The sequence below is a fragment of the Aquila chrysaetos genome, chromosome 3 (genome assembly GCF_900496995.4).
Source record: "Aquila chrysaetos chrysaetos chromosome 3, bAquChr1.4, whole genome shotgun sequence".
In the NCBI taxonomy this organism is placed as follows: Eukaryota; Metazoa; Chordata; class Aves; order Accipitriformes; family Accipitridae; genus Aquila; species Aquila chrysaetos.
This window is the reverse complement of record NC_044006.1, coordinates 66927441-66947184: the sequence shown is the minus strand read 5'-3', so window position 1 is coordinate 66947184 and position 19744 is coordinate 66927441. Positions and strand designations below refer to the sequence as shown.

Below are 19744 nucleotides of genomic sequence, written 5' to 3'. Positions count from 1 at the left end.
AATATATTCCATCTATTGAATTTTATGAGATGCATACTATTTTGTGTGTGTGTGTGTGTGTGTATGTACATGTATATAATTCTTTCACATTGCAGCATGTGTGAGCAGTTTAGCTGAGATAAAGGGGCAGGAGAAATGTTGGTTTTCTCCAAAATTACTATACAAATGCACTATTTAAAGGCTTACAGATGCAATAAAATAAAATGGACAAAGATCTTCCCCGTTATTCAGCAGGAAGGGAGCAGTCCCTTTGCTGTGTGTGGCACTGGGCTTCTCAGCAGCATCACTGGGGAAACTGCAGGCTCTGAGCTGCCACCTTTCCAAGGTGCGCTGGCATTTTGTGTTATTAGTCTTCCCTTCGTTCTGCAATGATCTGCCTGCCACACGGTTGGCACAAGAACCACAAGAGGGAGGTAGTCATCGTAAAATAAATGGTAGCTTGCTTCTGATACTCTGTACATAGAAGGAAAAATCTGTTTGAATAATTAAGGCTTCCTAGATGTGACTGCAGACAAAAATAGATAAAGAACGTGGTTTTGGCATGACTGTAACACTCCAGCTCAAACAGAGAAGGCTTTGCATGGAACTCGACCAAAGAAAAATTCACTCCGGGCGCTTGTATTACAGCTCCATTTAGCGGAGCAGAACGATCATGGCTTGTATTAAGTAGATAATAATGAAGCATCATAAACAATGTCAGGATGCAAGTCCAGGATGAAGCGGGAGCTTTAACGAGGTCCAGCTTGCCGGGAGCTTTTTGAAGTGTCCCTAGCTCACTTACAAAGCCAGAAAGCAACAAAGGCGACTCTGACAGCTGCGAGAGTGTCTGGTTTAGAAGGAAGTTTTATGTGTGGATGACACCAGACTGGGATTCAGCTTTCATGTACTAACTAGCTCTGCTCGTTGCTGGAGCCCTAATCATTCTGCACAAACTGTCTCACCATAATGGGTCGCACAAATAATAATTCTTCACAAATCAGATTCACACCATCAGCTTCCTGGATAGGCAAGGCTGGTTCATTGTGGTAAATAGCAGAAGTCAGCAGAGTCCATGCTGTGTCTCACTAGCGATGTTTAATAAGCAATCTAGACTCTGAAGGGAAGAAATCAAATGCTGGTTCTGTGGATGTATGGATGGTATGAAGTATTTGCAGCTATGCTAAAAAAGCAGCCAGCAGCCAAGTCAGACGGCTAAATCAGATTCACCCCATTCTAAATGCACTGTAATCACAGTGGACTCTTCAGAGTCTTTATAAAGGAAAATTAGATATTTTTATTTTTCCTTTTTTTCAGAGGAAGAAGGGGGTTGTGTTGCTTATAAACTTAAATTACTTAAGTATATATACACTTGAGAAAAATGCCTTTCAGCCTTAAAGATTTTTTCCTTGAAGATGCTAAAATTATTTTTTCACTTCTGTAAATTAAGATCAGCCATTCATTAACTAATTATCACCATTATTACAGTTCTCCTAAGTATTATTAATTAGGTGAGTGGTATACTTAGACTTTAACATCTCCATTAGAAGAGTTTTGTTTAGCATACCTAGTGTTCTGAAAGCCCTGAGCATGCTCTATATCACGTAGGACTTAAAGACAAGTGCAGGGGAATCTTTTGGGGATCCTGTCGGACTTATCTATGGCTGGGAGAGAGGAGGGAGTTAACAGGGTACAGCAACTGAGGAGCAAAAGAGAGAGGTATGGAGGGTGGAGATGGATACGCCAACTCAGATGCTTCTTCCTGCAGCAGATAGCTGGAGCATTACTGTAGCCCAGCTGATGCAAAGTAGTGTGTTATTTTGCAGTGATGACTGGTTTTCATGTGCAAACCCCTTAATGTGTCTATATGTATGTGCTGATGCTATGAGAGCAAGCGACCGGAGTCCTTTCTACCCTGCTAATTTCTTTCCCGTGATTCCATGTAGGTAGCCCTTCTGCATCTCCCTTTGATCTTGCATGGATTATATAGATTAAAACACGGTAATTTCTTCATCTAAGGCTCAAGATGTAATCTCTCTGGGGCAATAATCATCTTTGATGTTGGACTTGTATGAGGGGTGAGGGGGTGGTCCTGGTTCCTCAACTGTGAGCCTAGCAGTGACTGCAATCTTATTAGCAGCCAGGATAACAACAGTATCCTGTGCACTAATGCTGTGCCCCTAAATTGGTTCTTTTGCCATTGTTTTGCTTAAGAAACTGTAATCCTATAAATGTCTCGGCTGCCCATTGCTCTGATTATAAAAAGCAACTTCTCCCACCTACAGAGTCAGAAATAGGTGGTTGAAAATCAAACATTATTTGTATTGCAGAGGCATCTCTCTGGTCCCCACCACTTCCCTTTCCTGCATCTCACTGTCAGGAGCTACACACACACCTATCAGCTGTTTCTCTTTGTGCAGGAGAAAACAGAAAAGGTTATAAAAAAATGTACCCGGTCACTTGACCAGACAAAGCTCTTCACAGAAACATGCTGGAGCAGCTTCTCAAAGCTCAATGCCAGCTCTGTGTGCTGTCCCTCTTCGCACTGGAGTCAAATCTATCCCTGCCAACGTCAGCCCCAGCTTAATTGCAACACAGGTGAGAGGGCACTGTTGCGAGGAAGTCGGCAAATGAGGATAGTGAGAGAAATAAAGCGAAGGAAGCAGGAACAATTAATACTGCATGAAAATGAACCAGTTTTGCAACAGAGAGAAACAGGTTTCTGGAGGGAAGTGGATGAGAGGTGTGGGGTACAGGGCTTTCCCTCACACAGCCGTCGTTCTTCCCATGACACTGCTGACCAAGGTGACACTGAAGTTAGCTGGCAGGAATCCTTGACCTGCTCCAGGTAAAGAATCATTGCAATGTGGATACTGAGGTTGCTTTGGTCTGCAAAGGAAGCTTTTGGCAAATAGGGGATTTAACTGGATTCAAATGGTTAGACTTATTTGCCAAAGAAAAAAAAACAAACCTGCTTCTTTTTGATGATACACACACAAAACACAATGAGGTGTCATTTAAATGAATAAATTGACAACTACTGCTCTGGAGGGTCTGGATGTGAACCAGCAACAGCAGCGTTAAGTCATTTCAAAGCGGAGTGAATGCGATTTTCACACCTATTCTTTTTTAATTTAGGCCCATTTGAAATCCAAGCACCCCTCTATTACTAATTTGTTATGGCAATATTAATTAATGATTTTGCTCTACGGCATTAAGAATGCCGTTTAGACTGAGTGAGATAGATTAGAAGGACTACAAGATTAGAAAAACAATCTGTAAACTGGTCAGATGCAGTTGGGGGTCACCTTGATCACTGCTGAAGTGAGCACACTGCACTTGGAAAGCCTGGGAGTGTGTGGATGTATTCCTACCAGTGCAGACACATTAGGGCTGGTTAGGTCAGCACCCTTTGATGTTTTGGAATATAAGAACATCAGCTCCCAAGATGGGGAGAAACTATTGCCAGACTTTGATAAAAGCTGATAATTGAAGAAATTTCATATTATTTGATGGACAATATGGGTTCAAACCAAGTACGCTAGGAAACAAGGAGCAATATTTAGTGACTTAGAGAAGACACACAGTGATGCATTGCAATTTCCGTTCTCCTGACTCACTTTATCTCTGCCATTAGTTTAGCAGATCTCCAGGCTCCTATCTTGGCTACTCTGATCAACATGGTGTTCCCAGCCTCAGACCATCAATAGCATTCATCTTGCACTTCAGTAGCATAGCACAGGTAAGACGTTTGGTTTGAGGAAGAACAGTAGCTGGCAGATTGAAAGGCAAATCTTGTGACCATTTCAGCTGGTTCTCGGGTTATCTCAGCTTCTATTGAATACCTTCTATTCACCCTACACATGGGCAAGAGCTCAGGTCCGCGAGCCATCATTGTACCTGTACGAGAATGACAGAAGTGGATCAAAGCACTGTTGATGGTGGTAAAGAAACCACAATCTCAATTATTTTGGCTTTAAATTATGAGATTAAAAATTTTTCCTGGTGTAAAGTGTGATATGTTTTTGTTTATTTTTTGGGTATAATTTTGTAGTCAGTCCAAACACATTGTGGAACAATCACAGGGAAGAAAATCAGAGGCACAGTGATGTTCTTTCAAGAAAGCACTGGTATTGTAAAGTGTTCACAATTTCATGGTGGGTTTTCAGCATTGGCAGGTAAGGGGCAGGAGAGGCAGCTGAAAAAGCAAGTTGGACTGCAGCTGCCCCAGGGAGTTAATCTATTTCTAGCTTTGCTATTCTTGCATTTCTTTGGTTTGCCTGAATCAGAAGAGACCAAGGTGTCAGGATTTTACATCTATGCTCTGCATTTCCTGACGGTTCAGAAAGCCTCCTGTGTAGGGAGCACCTCTCAGGACAGACTGGAGGATACGGTGCCTCTGTTGACATTTTACACTGAATCTCCCTTGGTCAGCAGAAAAAGTGGCTGTCAGTCTGAAGGGATGCCTGAGGCCCAGGCTGAGGGACGCCAGGTCCCCTGGGAGCCCTGATGAGCAAAGCAGAAATGTCAGTGGTTGGGAGGCCCAACTCATAAGGACATTTGAACTTCTTTGACACTTTCTTGGACACTCTGAAATCCACAAGTTCAGCACAACTGGACTACCAGTATTACAAGATTTTTGGCTTGGCCTGTTTCCAGCCAGGCTGTAATCAGGAAAAGCCAAATTCTGGCTTCCTAACACCACTGATAACAGCAAGGGGAACAGGAACAGAGACATGCAGAGTTGAAATATTCTTTGTAAAGAGCAACCACAGAGATAAACATACTCCTGGATACTACAAAATACTCAAAATATAGGTGAAACTTACAGCTGATCTTGTTTGCCTGTCCCTACTATTAATGAGTTAGCTATCTGATATCCTAACAAATATGATGATACGCATGAAAAGAGTGAATGGTTGGATAGGACAATAGTTACTTCTTATTCTGTGAAGAAAATGACCCCCCTTAATATTTCAAATTCTATCCCTAAGCTGTTTGCTTTTCAGGGTGCTCTACTGCTTTTAAACACTTTTAGACACAAACCAAGCTGAGCCTACTAAGTAGGAACAGCTTTGAAAACTTGGCTTGAAATGTGTCCTTGAAAATGTGGTTTGCAGAAGATCAAGGAGACAAGAAGGAGCTGAAACAACTTTTGGAGCAGCTGGCTCTGATCACAGCTCAGTGAGAACTACACTCTCCCCAGTACGGTTACCACCACTTTGACTGACCAAGCAGACAAATGGGCTGACTAAAGCAGTGAGCAAAGACAGTCACTTGATGAGATACTGCATAACACAGCAACAACAGTAAAGATGCTTCTGGATTTAATGCTTAAGCTATAGCCCAGATGAAGTCAGTGGTAACACATCTGTTGGTTTCAGTGGAAGCTGGGTTATGACTTAGGTGAGTAACACAAACTTGGGTTTTGTGTCACAGCTGCTATGTCTATTGATGAAAGCAGCTAGTAAGGAGGTCAGCAGAAATCAGTGTTAGGGCTTATCTCTCAATTAATGTGCTGAATGCTGGTATTAAAAGTGCCTGAGTAATCTTTCAGTTGGACAATACATAACCATTCAGAAAATACTGACAGAGAAAGTTCAATGACACCTTTTCACTGACATTTATAATTCGAGAACAGTGAGGAGAAGAAGATAAGGAGGGCAGAAGTCTACAAAAAAGAGAAAAGGCCATAAAAAGGGGAATATACGCTGGAGAATATGTCGCCTATTGAACAACTGGGGACCCAGGTAAGATGTGATATTCAGGTAGAAGATGATCGTGAAGCTAAGCAACCAGGGAATATTTCACAGCGCTCAGGAACTGAGGCAATGATACTTATGGTGCAGTTTCAGAACATGACAAACCATCGGTTAATGGTTATGGCATGGTATTTACCTGACAACCCACCCAGCAAAGTTCACTGGTGGCAGCAAAGCAGCCAACAGGACAGGACTAGAGATTCCTCTTTATATCCAAGTGCTAGGTTTCCATGGGGAAGATAAGGCATGTTCATCAAAACATACTACTTTTTACCAGAATTAATTTGGGCAGGAAATAGCATAGATTTCTCATTTAAAACTATCTGCACTTTGGAGGAGTACTGGAAGGATGGAACTGCCAGGTTGGCCAAGGCTTCCAAAAGGCAAAACACTCTGTGAAGATCACTGCTATTATTAAATTATGTTGTTATCCCACTGGTTCATGGAATTTACAAACCAGAATTAAAAGGAAGAGGTGGAGGATTATGATGTATTTTAGAATTTCTTACATTTCTCATGTTTCCTTTTTGGAAACATAGGAAGGAAACTTCTGGGTCACCAAATATAATTCCTGGGTCCTGTAGGCAATCATGTCACCTAAAGGATTCATCTCCTATCAAACTCCTTGAACGTCTAATGAACATCTTTACTAATGTTAATGACAATTGCTACTAATAATTTGCATTTACACACTACTTAAGGATCTTGAAGTGTTCTTTCATATAATATGCTCATTTTTATTACAGGCATATTGGATTTAAATGACTTGCCTAGGGTCTCGCAGCAAGCCAGCAGCAGAATGACTCTTAGTGCTCCCAGTGCTTTACATTAAATCCTGGACATTAACAGCTCCCTTCATAAAGGGAGCTTTGTAGCGGTAGATCACCTCCTGGTGCTGGTGGATCAAACCTTTTATGATAACGCAAACAAATCAAGAAATTACTTGAACCCATGTAATGCTTCCCAATGTGTGCAAATCCCGGCTTCCTTTGAACTTAGAAAATTGACACAAGTCTGAGTAATGCTAAGATAGCCTCTGGCATATGACCAACTATGAAATTTTGCTGTGCTAAGTATGTGCCTCAGATCTACATTTTCTGTATGAATACAGCAGTAATCTCTACATTTGTTCCAGAAAAACTTCAGAGTTTTCACTGTCCCTTGTGCTGATGGAGGCATATTTGAAAACAAACAAACAAAGACCCAACCCCAAAAGTAAGCCTATAATAAACAAAAATCCTTAACTTTTTAAGTGCCAGAATTGTCTGGAGAGTTTGCTCTGATACAGGCACATTCCTTGTCATTGCTGTCTCCTCTGAATGGCACTGTCCTCATAAAAGACTAACTCTAAAAGGAGGATATGGGGCATCCCTTTTTTTATGGGCTCCTTTCTGTCAAGAAAGATGCAGTACCACTGAATGACCTGATTTTTCTGCCTGTGTCAGTGTTATCATTCTCTCTTGGTATTTCCCCCTACATTTTGCCCTCTCATCTATGCCTCCTTTGGAAAGGGCTGCAAATAGTACCCAACGATTTCAGGAGACAATTTTCAAGATTTTGCCTGTGGCGTCTGGCTCTTTCTATGAGAAAAGAGCTATTTTGTGGATGGCACTTGCTATAACATCGGAGGAACCATCTGGTAGAACAACAACAGCTACAGCAATGCTGATCCCATTCATTGAAAAAGTTCCTCCAACGTGGCGGTGGCTACCCAGGAGCTCTCACCTGTGGCAGATGGTGACATTTACTCCTGCTGGGAATGTGGCTGGGCAGCCGAATGTTAAAGAGGGCCTGCAGGGCCGCCTGCGCTGCTTGACCCTTGGCCAGCTTCTTGCTACGTCCTGAGCCTTCAAATGTTCTCCCGTCCACTCGCACCGCCATCACAAAACTCTTGATGTGCTGCTTCTCCACCGTCTCCGACAGGCAGACATACCGCAGGCCTGACCGCAGCTCGTTTAGCAGCACCACTGGGTTCTTCTCGCTCTCCGCTTTGGATGCCATCTTGTGCTTGTTTTGCTTACCGTGGCCCATTAAGTCCAGCGTATGGCAGAGTAAGCGCCCGTGTCGATAAGCAGTGGAAAGCAATTCATTATTAACAGGGTTATAGACTGAAAAGTCCTCGCTGTGTGTAGATGGTTCAAACTCCTTGAACAGAGTATCTGGAAAGTCTGCCTGATCAGAAGTAAAGTCCGTGGATGGGTTGATGCAGTTCCCCATGGCAAAGTGAGCTTGACAGGCGTTGGGGAACTGAACGAACGACTTCAGAGCTAGCTCCGCAGCACGCATTTTGGCTTTCTTTTTTGTGGGCCCTGTGCCTTCAAACGTAAGTCCATTTACTTCCACAGCAACAGCAAAGACTGGAGCATGCACTGGACCTGTCTGGGAAACCATTTTGTATTGTAAACCTGGTTTAAGTTCATGTAGCTGAACCAGAGCGTTCTTTGGTGTCACTGACCACGAGACTTTCTTCCAGATGAGCTGGAGTTTGCAGAAATGGCCATTATTGCCTTCCTCTAAGGGTCTTTTTCTCTTACTACTAGGTGTTCCCCCTCTTGCCCTCTCGTTAGAGGATATTGGATGATCCTCCAGGTTGCCAATGTTTCGATTTTCCTTTACTTCTGCACTGCTGGTACCTGTCAGTAAAGAAAGAAAAAACCTCACATTACAGTTGTCATCATTGTAGCTGACATTATGCCTAGGCCTGGCAGAATAGCCAAAAAAGACAAAAAAAGTTAATGATAGATATCCTTGCTCAGCCCTTCTGGGGGGTTTTCCTCAAATATCTGTACAATGATTGGTTTATTATTTATAGCACAGATTTTCTGCATGTCCTGAATGTTTACTTGTCTCTAAAGTTCTACTTGCATTAGTCACTAGCCTCCTGTTTTAAAAAAAGATTACATCATTCAAAGATGAAGCATAACTGATGCCACGTGACTTAAATGAACTACTGCATTCACACTGGATAATTACTAGTAAAAAGTGAATAGTTTGCAAAGTTCCCTTAGGCTGAGGTTTGTTCTATAGTCCATGTGGGTGAATGCTTATGAACACGTTATTAGAAATCAGAAATTATTCACAAATTATTCACAAACATAAAAAATGGGCAAATGCATTGAATAATTTATTTGCAATGAATACATTGACTAGCTCTAGTCACACCATAGGCTCTTGTGTCGCTAACATCATGAATTCAGCCTAAGAAATGATCTGACAGACCTTCCTAGCATTTGAAATAATAATTTGGTCTGGACTCAGATTCCAGTTTCATAAGTGACCGTCTTTCTGTCAAATTCAATTGCAGATACTCTTAGCTCCTGCATCAGCAACAACTAATATTGCAAACATTCTAGATAAATCTAAATGACACTAGGAAAAGCTAGAGCATCGTGACGGTAGTAATTACTGATGTAAAGAATGATTTATGTCAAAGAAAAGCAACGGGAGAGAGTGACTACCAGGAGCTCCAGGAAGGGAACGAAATGACAATGGGGAGCTATGGAGGGAGCACTCCATCGTTGTTGAGCCAATGAATCACACATTGCTCTCAACTACACTTGTGCAATGCCCATGCTGCGAGGCAGTGCTCTTTGCTACAGCAGATGCATGACTGAGAATGGAGATTCATCTCGCTGATGTCCTGAATGAGGTAGCAAATGTGCTGCTGTCTAAATAAGAATCCTGTAATGTTTCTGTCACTTCTAATGACTTGTTTAAATGTATTGCATCTCCGATACATCCTCCAATCCTCCTGTGCGTTCCTTGGGGCAGAGACAAGCTGAGGAAGTAAACATGGGTGTAACCAACCCTCGAAGCAACCCGTCCCTGGAGCAATGCACCTGATCCCTTCCTGAGCAGAGCGCTGCCTGGCTGCCTGCTGTATTCCAGCCAGCATTGATCACGGAGCCTTTCCCATGGTTTGTTATTGTCAGACACGAGCACGCCACCTGTGCAAGCTGCGTGAGGCCCAAGCACAGAGAAGGTCCCTGTGGTCCTTAGAGGACAGAAAATGGTCCTCCCACTTTCTGCGGGGCCATAGCAACACTTGGTTTCCTCTCTACCCTGATGTACAAGCTGGCTGCAAGGATGTAAGGGGTGAGCTGCCGGCTACACCTCAAGGAGCTTCTGCTGGAGCGGTGTGTCTTTGCTGCAGCTCAGTATTAGGCTGGGCTGGCAGATGCACAGGACCCTGCAGAGTATTATGTGGAACCAACCATCATGATTAAAAAGCCCCTTTATATCCTGACAAGTTGCACTTGTATTAAATATCAAAACACTTTCTCCCATCAGAGCAATAAGTCTGCACTCATGCAAGTTGTTCCAGAGAAAGCAGCTCACTGCTTAGACATGAGTAAAAATCATGGCTCAATTGCATGTGTGGGGGCCCATTTGCGGGACGGAGTCTTTAGACTCCCATTCCTGAAAACCCTTCAGCACACACTGAGCTTCCAGCCTGTGTCTATGTCTCACCAAAGTTACTTGCAGAGCTATGTGTTGCAGTGCTTTGCTGAGGCAGAACATGAACTGACAAATCAAGGTTTTAAGTGACTAGTTAATTTTTACTTTCTGAAGCTAAGGGGAGAGAATGAAGACAGGTGAGGAAGGAAAGAAAAAGAAGTAAATAATAGGAAAAGAAAGTTTCATCATATGGCATTCAGCTGTATAAAATATGACATCTTCAAACCAGACTCTCTGGAAATAAGACATTTAAAAGGTCAGGGCAACTAAGACACAGGGATAATGTGGTCTTTTCTCATTGAGTTCACAACTATTTATGGAAACTCTGATCTAAGGGGGAAGGAGATGCCAACTTTAACTTTCCTTTACTTAGCCTGGCAGTGGCTTTGGCCAGCCATTTTCCACCATGACCCTTTCTCATGTTTCCATCCCACTCTGAATATGCCTCTTTGTTTGCGTGTATTTTTTTAAATAAAGGTGGAATATTTTGCCTCAGACATACTTTTTAGCAGGAAGCAGGTTTGGTTCTGTATTTCACACCTCCTCTCTCGTCTTACCTAATAGGTTTTTACAGAGCCAATTATGGTACATAATGATATTGTAGTCAGGAAGCATGAAAAGAAAGATAGCTCTTGCTTCACACAATATTCAGGTTTGAAAAGAATTTGTATTGATTATGCACCACTGAATAGGAAAACTCAAGGGGTTATTTGTATTTATAATTCATATTGTCTTATTCCAGCTGTTTTTTCTTTCATAGTCAGAGAACCACGGATCTGTGAACAGGAATGTCTGACCTTAACATCTTACCTTAATCACCCTCACTAAAACAGTGGTTAACTAAAAACATGGCAACATAAAATAAACATTACTTGCTTGTCTTAAATTCTGTCTTTGAAATTGTCTAGACCAGGTTTTGGCCAACAGGGAGTTTGCATTGATGTAGTGAAAAACATGCAGACACTCAAGTGTAAAACTTCCAGAGATCAGGCACAAAGGTTATGCGGACAACGTCAGGTGAGTGCGATGGTGATGTGCCTGTATTTACGGTATGTTTTGGCCTAGTCGCAGCAAAGGAAATTCATGCAAGTATCCTTACAGTCAACCATATTTCTAGAGGACCTGATCCTGAAACACCAGGAAAGAGCTTAGTTCCTCACAGACTTCAGTGAGAGCTGCAGCAGGACAAAAGTCTTCATGGCATGTAAATCAGAGGCAGCCTAGATTCAGTGAGTGCTTCAGAAAGTCTGTGAGCCTGATGGACTTGTGTGATACCTGGCAGCTGCCGGGCAATGTGAAATTACTTTATACTTTCAGGTATCTTTGAAATAGGAGGTCTTTGAAATGAGTCTTTTATGAGACCTCTGTGTAGCAGACATAAGATTACCTCTCTAATGGTGGCACATGTACTTCTATTGTGAAATTCAGACAAAGCAGGCAAATGACACCAAACTATGTAAGATAAATACTGTAAGCAGCTGTAATAGAACAATCACAAGCAATTTTAGAAATGAAGAGCACTAAAAGGAAAGGGGTAAGTCAGAGGATGCACACAGGGAAAATGCAAAACTGTGGCTCATTTTCAGTCCTGTTATCTCTTATAATGTGTTTGCTCTTGAGTTCCCAAAACACATTCTCTACATTTGGGAAAAAAAAAAAAAAAAAAAAAAAAGATTATAAAATATGGTTCTCCTATGATGAAAGGTTGAAGAATAATAAAATTGTAAGGGGAGGGAGTTAACAAAAAGGAGAAAGAAAAATGTTACAACTTTTTGGCAATAGTTTCTTATTTATTGTGCAAGATTTCTAAAAAAGCCCCACACCTCTGCACTGTAATATTTCCTCAGGTAACTTTATTCATTGATTTTTGCAGTTTCACAAGCAAGTGGAGACATTGTAATCTTGTATTTGCTTCAGTAATTGAATGGGAGACAGTAATGCAGTTAGTGAAATATATTTATTTATGCACTATTCCTCAATCTTCTGTCTGATCTTTCATGTTTTTCTCCTTTTGGTCATTATGCACAGTAGAGTTAACCTAGAGAGTCTGCATCATCAAGAGCTTTTCAGAACTATAATGCATCACTAATAATGACACTGCCTATGTCTCTGGGTCATAAGGGCTCTGCAGAACTAGCCATCCGATACTCCACGCTACATTTGAAGAGATAATATTGTTCCTCTTGAAGGTTATTCTGCTGCCAAGCCAACTTCCAGGGAGGATGGGAAACGATAGGTGGTAGGTGGCATCTTCATTTTGGCTGGCACCTTTACTATTGAATTACAAGGGGCAGTACGTTATTGAAAAGCTATGGTTTTGAAAGAAAGAATTTGAAATCTCTGTAGTATAGCAAACTTCTGATTCAACTGATAGCTCTGACACAGGAAGTTACTGTCTTTAGAAATGTTTAGTAAACATCAGGTTGCTACCAACACCTTTTCAACAATACAGGTAGGACTTAATTTTCATTTTTCTGCATTTTCATATCTAAACCCTGTTTGACCTGCTTATGTAGAGTATATTTTTGCTGTCCATCTACATCACATTGACTGCAGAGGTTAGAAGGATTGACCTCCATAATTCCTGGCATACTTGAAAATGAAAAATTTTAAATTAGAAGCAATAGGTATGAACCCAGGAGCCAGAGCCTCGGTACCTTTGTCCAAGGTCAGCTACTACATCAAATGCAATGTAGGGCAGTGTCCTTTTGCAAGCAAGATGGCATTTTCATTTACTTATTGAATCCACAACAGAGGATTGGAAACTCTTCTGCTGGAATGTTTAGGTTTGTATTCTTGACTTTAGAATAATAAACTTTTAGCTAACAACAGAAATCACTCCTTCCTCTCTTACATGAAAACACACAGATATGTATTTTTAAGCCTTCACAAAAGAGGTCTACTTAAGGGAAACCTACCATGATCTCTCTGTTGCTGCTGAATAATAGTGTCTATATGCTAATAATCACCAGTTGAAAATACACATGTAGTTAACCTGGCATGGCTCCCTTTGTAAAGAAGGCCTAAAGGAATATGAAGCAGGATTTGAATCCATTTCAGCTAGTGGGACTCTGCCTATAGATATAGCACAGTCTGGGAAGGAGCACTTTCACAGGATGCTCAGTGAGTAGAAAACTTACAGGGATAAGCAAACCACTTCTCTACCTTGCCAGCATTCTCCTAGGCTGCTGTTAAATTGTTAACACAGAAGAAGGTTTTGCTTATTCAGAGCAAATCACTGAAGCTCTTTAAAATGCCAAATTACTACACAGGTACATATGTGCTATAGAAATCAGTGGGCTTTATACCACTATACTGGAAGTGAACACTGAAATATGGCTAATTTTAAACTAATTCGTCCTTTTTTTTTTTTTAAAGATTCTAATAGTAACACCTAAAAATGTGTTGTATGTGCCAAGAAACAAATCGCTGCCTTATCACTGGTGTGTATGTTTGACCCAAGAGAGGACTAGGCAGGATGTCCCTGAAAACAGTGAAATTTGCTATTTCTCTTTCAGAAAACACAGCTTACCCTGTCCATGTGAGTTATTTTAAAGCCAGTGCTGGCTCGAAGCAGTCTTGGCATTACAGCACCAGTAAGAAAATGGTGTTACAGTGTTTGGCTTGTACAAACTTCCTACATTACCTAAAAATAACTAAGTAGCACATTTGGGAAACGTTACGCAGGAGGTGCCTGCACAAGCTCATCATGTGCATAATATGTTTCCTGTGTGTACTTTTCATATCTCTTCCTGAAAATGTAGCCTCCCTGAGACCAATTTTGAAGGATTTTCAGGATTTTTTTTGCCTTTGCTAAGATATGTAAAAACCTACCAGTCCCTGTGCAGCAGAATGGTGTGATGGCCATGTGGTACTCAGCAGCAGAAAATAGAGGGCTGTGCTCCTTCACTCCTTCAACAGCTACTCCCCTTGGTGCCGCACCGTGACCAAACCAAGGCAGATTAGCAACAATGGGGAAAAAAAAAGCCCATTCCTCCCACCAACTGGCTCTAATAGGGCAACATGTCAGTGTGTGTCTGGCTGGAAAAGAAACCCATCTGGCAGATGATGCTAAAACTCGAAGAGTTGCTCATTTGCTTCAGAAAGCTTCCCTCCTTTTTTTTTTAATGATTCAAGATGCGTTACAATAAGCAGGACTGGATAACACACAGTAATTGCTTCTAGGCGATAAATGGGAGGGCTTACTAAGAGTTATTCAGTCCTAACTGCACACCCCCAGACTTCTTGGTGTTTTGAAGACTTCAAAACTCCTTCAAACCCAGCAGCACTTTCTTCCTTCTTTCTTCCTTTCTTGTCCTGGTTTTTAGGGACTGTGAGAAAAGCAAGTGAGCAAAATAAGGTAACATAAGCAGGAAAGGAAAAGGAGCTCCACAGACCTGCAAACCTGAATGTAAACATCTCCTTTTGTAGGAATTTTTTCCTTTTTGTTTGTGACACACCACTTACAGCCCTGCCATACCAGGGTCTGCACAGGGAAAAGCGGGAAGGTGAGCTGAGGTTAACCCTTCCTTCACTGGAGATTGGAGAACATGTTTGCACTCAGTGTCAGGGAATTTTGCATTTTACATCAGGACTGGGCTTATGGCCTGCCAATATTTGCAAATCCACCTCCTTTCCACAATTGCCCCTACACCATAAAGCTTTTGTCTTTAAACTTTATTATTCATCTGTCTATAAAGAAAAGAGACTGCTTACTTAAATTGTCTTCATCCTCCATGGTGGTTGTGCCAGGACTCAGATACTTGAAGGGCGCTATGAAGGTGGACAGTATGCTTACTTTTTCTAGAAGAAAACAGAAGAAAAGAGACATATAAAATCACTATTTTGTCAGTGCCTTCTGATCTAGTCCACACTTTTTTTCAGGTGAAAACATCTCATCAAATCTGTTTCTTTTTTTGTTTTTCCCGACTCTACAGCCCCACCAAAATTCACAGAACTGCAATACATTTATTACAGCTGGCACACGCAAATACCAAATGCACATCCCTCCTGACTTCTGCCCCTGTGTAGTGCTCCTTGGCCATGCTTCCCAGCAATGATGCCTGAGCACTGCAGAGCTGGGAACGCAGAAAGCTTGAGCTGGTCCAGCTGGGAATGGGGGAGGAGGGTGGGAGCTGAAGGCGGTCAGCCCTGGGAGGAGGGACATAAGAACTGCTCTAATGGATGAGACCATCAGTTTACCTCCTCTTGCTTCCTCTCCCTGACAGAGGTTGAACAAGAAGTCTCAGAGAAAGCTCAAGTGTTGACGGCACAAGATGCTACAACTGCTTCTAATTCTTCTAGAAATTGTTGATTTGATTTTTGGAAAACTTTCATGGTCTGCACAGGAAGCTATTATCCAAACAATAAGAATCCTATTTGAAAACCTTCTTATTCACATTTGTATTAAGTGTAGCTCCTTCTGCCTGCAGTTTCTGTTTATCCTGCAGATAGCAGATGGCACAGAAATTTACTTCCAGTGCCATGATCAGCTTCTGCATTAGATGCCAGGACAGATTCAGCAAAATGAGAACCGATACTGATTTATACTAGCTCAAAATTTGGCTCAGGTTTTATCTATAGGGAAAAGTGCTGTTAACACAAACACTAGAAACAGGGGTATATTAAAGATACATGTTTTATTTAGTTTTTAACTAGTTGATTTAGTTTGTTGTTCACTTTGTTTAGGCTGAATTCCTCATGACCCAAAGTATGGGTACTTTGCTGAGGACTTACATCAACAGGGTGTCTACCTTAGGTAGCAGAAGAAACAGAAACACACCTTACGAAGGTGATTCATAGCTTTGAAGGACTTAGTTGCTTTCCTAAAGTACTTATCTGCTTAGAAAGCCTCAGTTAGGTTGAAATGCTCCAAATCCTGCACATTGCGAACAATGCTGGGCTTTCATTTTGTGGCAGAAGCACCAAAAACCAAACCAAGAATGTCTTCTTTCAGATGACACAGGGAAAATGATTTCCATGGGGACCTTCTTTATTGGTGAGAAAGTATTTCTCTGAATTTTCTTAAGCTACCTGGCTGCTAATCTACCACTTGGTCTGGAAGGCATTGCAGCTGAAGAGCTCCTAAACTTTTTCAGCAGCACATCTGTTAGCTTTTTGGCCTGGTTCTTCCTGCATTTGCAAATAATCCTTGCTCTTGCTAAAGAATGTTACCAGAATCCATCGAAAATGACTGCAGATGTTTGTCCTTAGCTAGGTAACACTACAGCTCAACTCTATTATGAAAAAGCACAGTAAAAGCTGAGTGCTTTTTGTTAAGTAAATACAATAAGTGGAATAAAAGATTGCCTGAAGAAAACCTTTTTTCATCCAGAAACCTTTCAGCCCAGACTAATATGTAATTAGAGCACAAATTAACCTCCTTGAATTGCAATTTCATTAAGGGATCGTAGTGATGTCATGAACCAAAAGACTGAAGCTATTTATGAACACTTTAGCCAAAAGATTTTCCTAAGTGAACACTTTGACATTTTTGTTAAGGCATTGCTCACTCAGAAATGTGGTATCTCTGTATGACACTATCTCAGTGCATGTGAGACTGTTGGGTTGCCAACAGCATAAAGGCTGTTATTCACTCCCACCTTTCTCAACTGGTTTCTTTGATTAAAGTGAAAAGAGCGTAGGCTTTTGGGACCTAATCCAAAGGCTACATTTGGTAAGGGGAATGCTTCAGATGATAGACGTAGGATCAGGGCAGTCCTTGGCTTCAGCACCAGCAACGACTGTTGTGTCTGGATACTGAGATGCAGTGAGCTGAAGGGTACTCCGCCTGTGCCTGACTGCTGATGGCTGTCAGACCTTCAGAACTAGCCCTCAAGACACTGGATGTCGTACACAAACTTAAAGCTTCTTTGCTGAGAAAATATTCTCACTTCTCATAAAGAGTTCATCCGTTAACCAAGCAATGAGGACATGTGCTTTCTTGCTGAGGTTGCTAATGCCTATTCCTGCCAGCCATCAAAAAGCAAACCCGTGTAGTTTTATACTGTACTATTATTAGGTAAAGGAATATTCTATGATTTGTCTTTCACCCCAACCAATTTTGTGCAATCAACAGGCAAGATTTACAATGCGGATTGAAAATTTATCAAATTATTTTTCCTTTTGCCTTAAGTGACCCTTTAGCCACCTTAAGCTTTTGTTGTTACTGTTTCCCACCTGTCCACAAAGACCTTGCTGGTGCCTTTGTTTTGTGTGGCAGAGAAATGGGATGTCTTGTAAAATTTACTGTGCTCTTAGAGCAGCAATGGATGGGTTCGTGTCAACCAAACTCAGGCAGGCCCTAATAACAGGATATCCTTCAATCAATACAGACAATAAAGATTATAATTTAATATTTCAATCCATTGGTTGAGCAATGGAAGATTTAGTGTGTGTCTGGAAGAAGGAGGAGGGCAGGGTTTTTGAGTGAGTGATGTAAGAAGAGAAGAGCCATAGTATGGAAATAGCACAGATGAATTATCGAGCCTATGGAGGAGGGGAAGATAGATGACAGGATAATTAAATGTAGGTGTTTACAGGGAAATAATCTGTCTAGGTATAAAACTATTGGTATGATTGTGCACTTCTATCTTTTGCACATTATTGCCTATTACCATATATAGACCATAGGACACTACTTCAGTTTTATTGTCAATGGTGAAATTCAGTGTTATTTTTGTTTACTATTTCAGAACAAGCTTAGGAGAGTTGTGTATTCACACTTTATGTTCCCCGAGTATTTTAATGTTCATCACAGTTAGTCTTATTTCTAGCAGTTTGATGAAAACTTATGAATAAGAATAAAGGACATGGCTAGATAGGAAAAAGCCATGCAGAGCTTTAAAGTCTCCTTTTTTCTCTCACTCTCTTCTCCTCTGTTGTTTGTTTGTTTGTTTGCTTGTTTTTTCAAAAAGAAGCAATGACAGGTAGCCCAAAATTAGAGTGGTTATTTTTACTTTATAATTGTAAATGTTCTCTGTATTTGTCTGAGGAAATAATTTTTCAAGGCTAGGAGAGAGGGTCTAAAAGAAGAAAACAAGACATTTCAAAAACTCTTTTCTCCAGAAAGGCAGAATACATAACCCTACATTTATGAGGACCAATACAAGGAGCTATTATTGCTTGCATTACAATTGTACCAAAAGCCTCTGGTGACATGAAGGAGCTATTTTATGAGGGCCTACATGGACACAAAGGAAGCTGTATTTACAATGGGAACTGAGAGACAAAGAGCAGGTATAGTGGTATTTATTTCTAGCCACCCTGGAACACTAACGCAGGATGATAGCATCATATTTTGTAGTGTATTCACTATAAAAACATCCTTCCAAGTGATGCCAAATGGGACTCTGCTCCAGTACCCTAAGCACAAAAATCACCATTTATCCTGATGAGAAGCCCCTTATAGGAAGAAACCTCACTCTCCTCTGTTTTGGGATGGAAAAGGATTTCAGTTGACACTTCTTAAGTATATTTTTTCCAAAAACAGCAAATAGTTAAAAAATAATCATGGACACTGTTTTGACAGTAGCCATATAAATCATTTAAACAAATCAAAAAAACATCATCCAAGATAAGTTTTGCATGAAAAACAGAAAATTATTTAGTCCAAATGATTCAACAAATCCTGGCATACGAGGCAGACAAGTTTCCACCAAAATCTGCTCTTTTTGTGAAGTTGCTCTTGCTCTGGGGATGCAGTCTGAAGACTGGTCACAAGTCCTGTAAATATGCTTTTATTGTGAAGACAAGAATACACATATACAGCTGTAAACAGCATTCGTGCCCTTCATACCTATCAGTATTTAAAGGGCACCAGACAATATGGCTTGGTCATCAGACATACTGAAGTTCTTTCACTCTCAATCACCTGAATAAAAGCAACGGGAACGTCAGGAGCTCAACACTTTTAAAAATCAGGCCTTATATGTGTTGGACAAATTGTTTAGCTTTAAGAAGAGCAGACTGAGTGGGGTCATAACAACTGTCTTCAAATAAGTAAAAAGCTGCTGCATAGAAGAAAGGAGCAAGATGTATTCCATGTGCATTAACACAACTAGAAGTAATGGACTTAAATTGCATCAAGGAAAATCCACTTTAGGCATTAAAAAAACCTTCCTAACAGTAAGGATAGTGCAGCACTGGGACGGATTGTCTAGTGGGGAGGTTGAGGAGCCGTTGGTGCTGAAGAGCTGTAGGAAGACGGTTGGCGTCGGCAGGGTGTTGCACCTGTCCTTGGGTGCATCCCTTATAGTCTCTTACCCCTGTGGGCCCCAGTAGAAAAACTCATCCTGGTCTTGAGATCACACAGTGGGTTCTAGCTCAAACTTGGAAAAGTGAGCAATATTTGCTAATACTAGCTAATCTCTGAGCAGAAGTTTGTGGTATGCTCTTTTGCTTGGCAGCTAATGAGCACTATTAATAATTGTTTTTTAAAACGCAACTTCTGAACACAAGAAGGATTAGACAGATGGCTACCAGTGGTTTGCCAGATCAGCATTAGCAATGTTTTACTGAATTAGTTTCATTCTCATATTCTAATTGAT

The 19744-nt window shown here is 41.1% G+C and overlaps 1 protein-coding gene across 1 annotated transcript in view; it reads right to left on the bottom strand.

Annotated features, from left to right (window-relative positions):
* The window catches only part of ADARB2 (adenosine deaminase RNA specific B2 (inactive)), a 325303-nt gene that overhangs the window by 99988 nt on the left and 205571 nt on the right, over positions 1-19744 (bottom strand). Inside the window, exons 2-3 of the mRNA XM_030010080.2 lie at positions 14913-14999; positions 7464-8371 (exon numbers count right to left, since the gene is read on the bottom strand). Of these exons, the coding sequence (XP_029865940.1) occupies positions 7464-8371; positions 14913-14999 (995 nt within the window). The remainder of the gene's footprint in view (positions 1-7463; positions 8372-14912; positions 15000-19744) is intronic.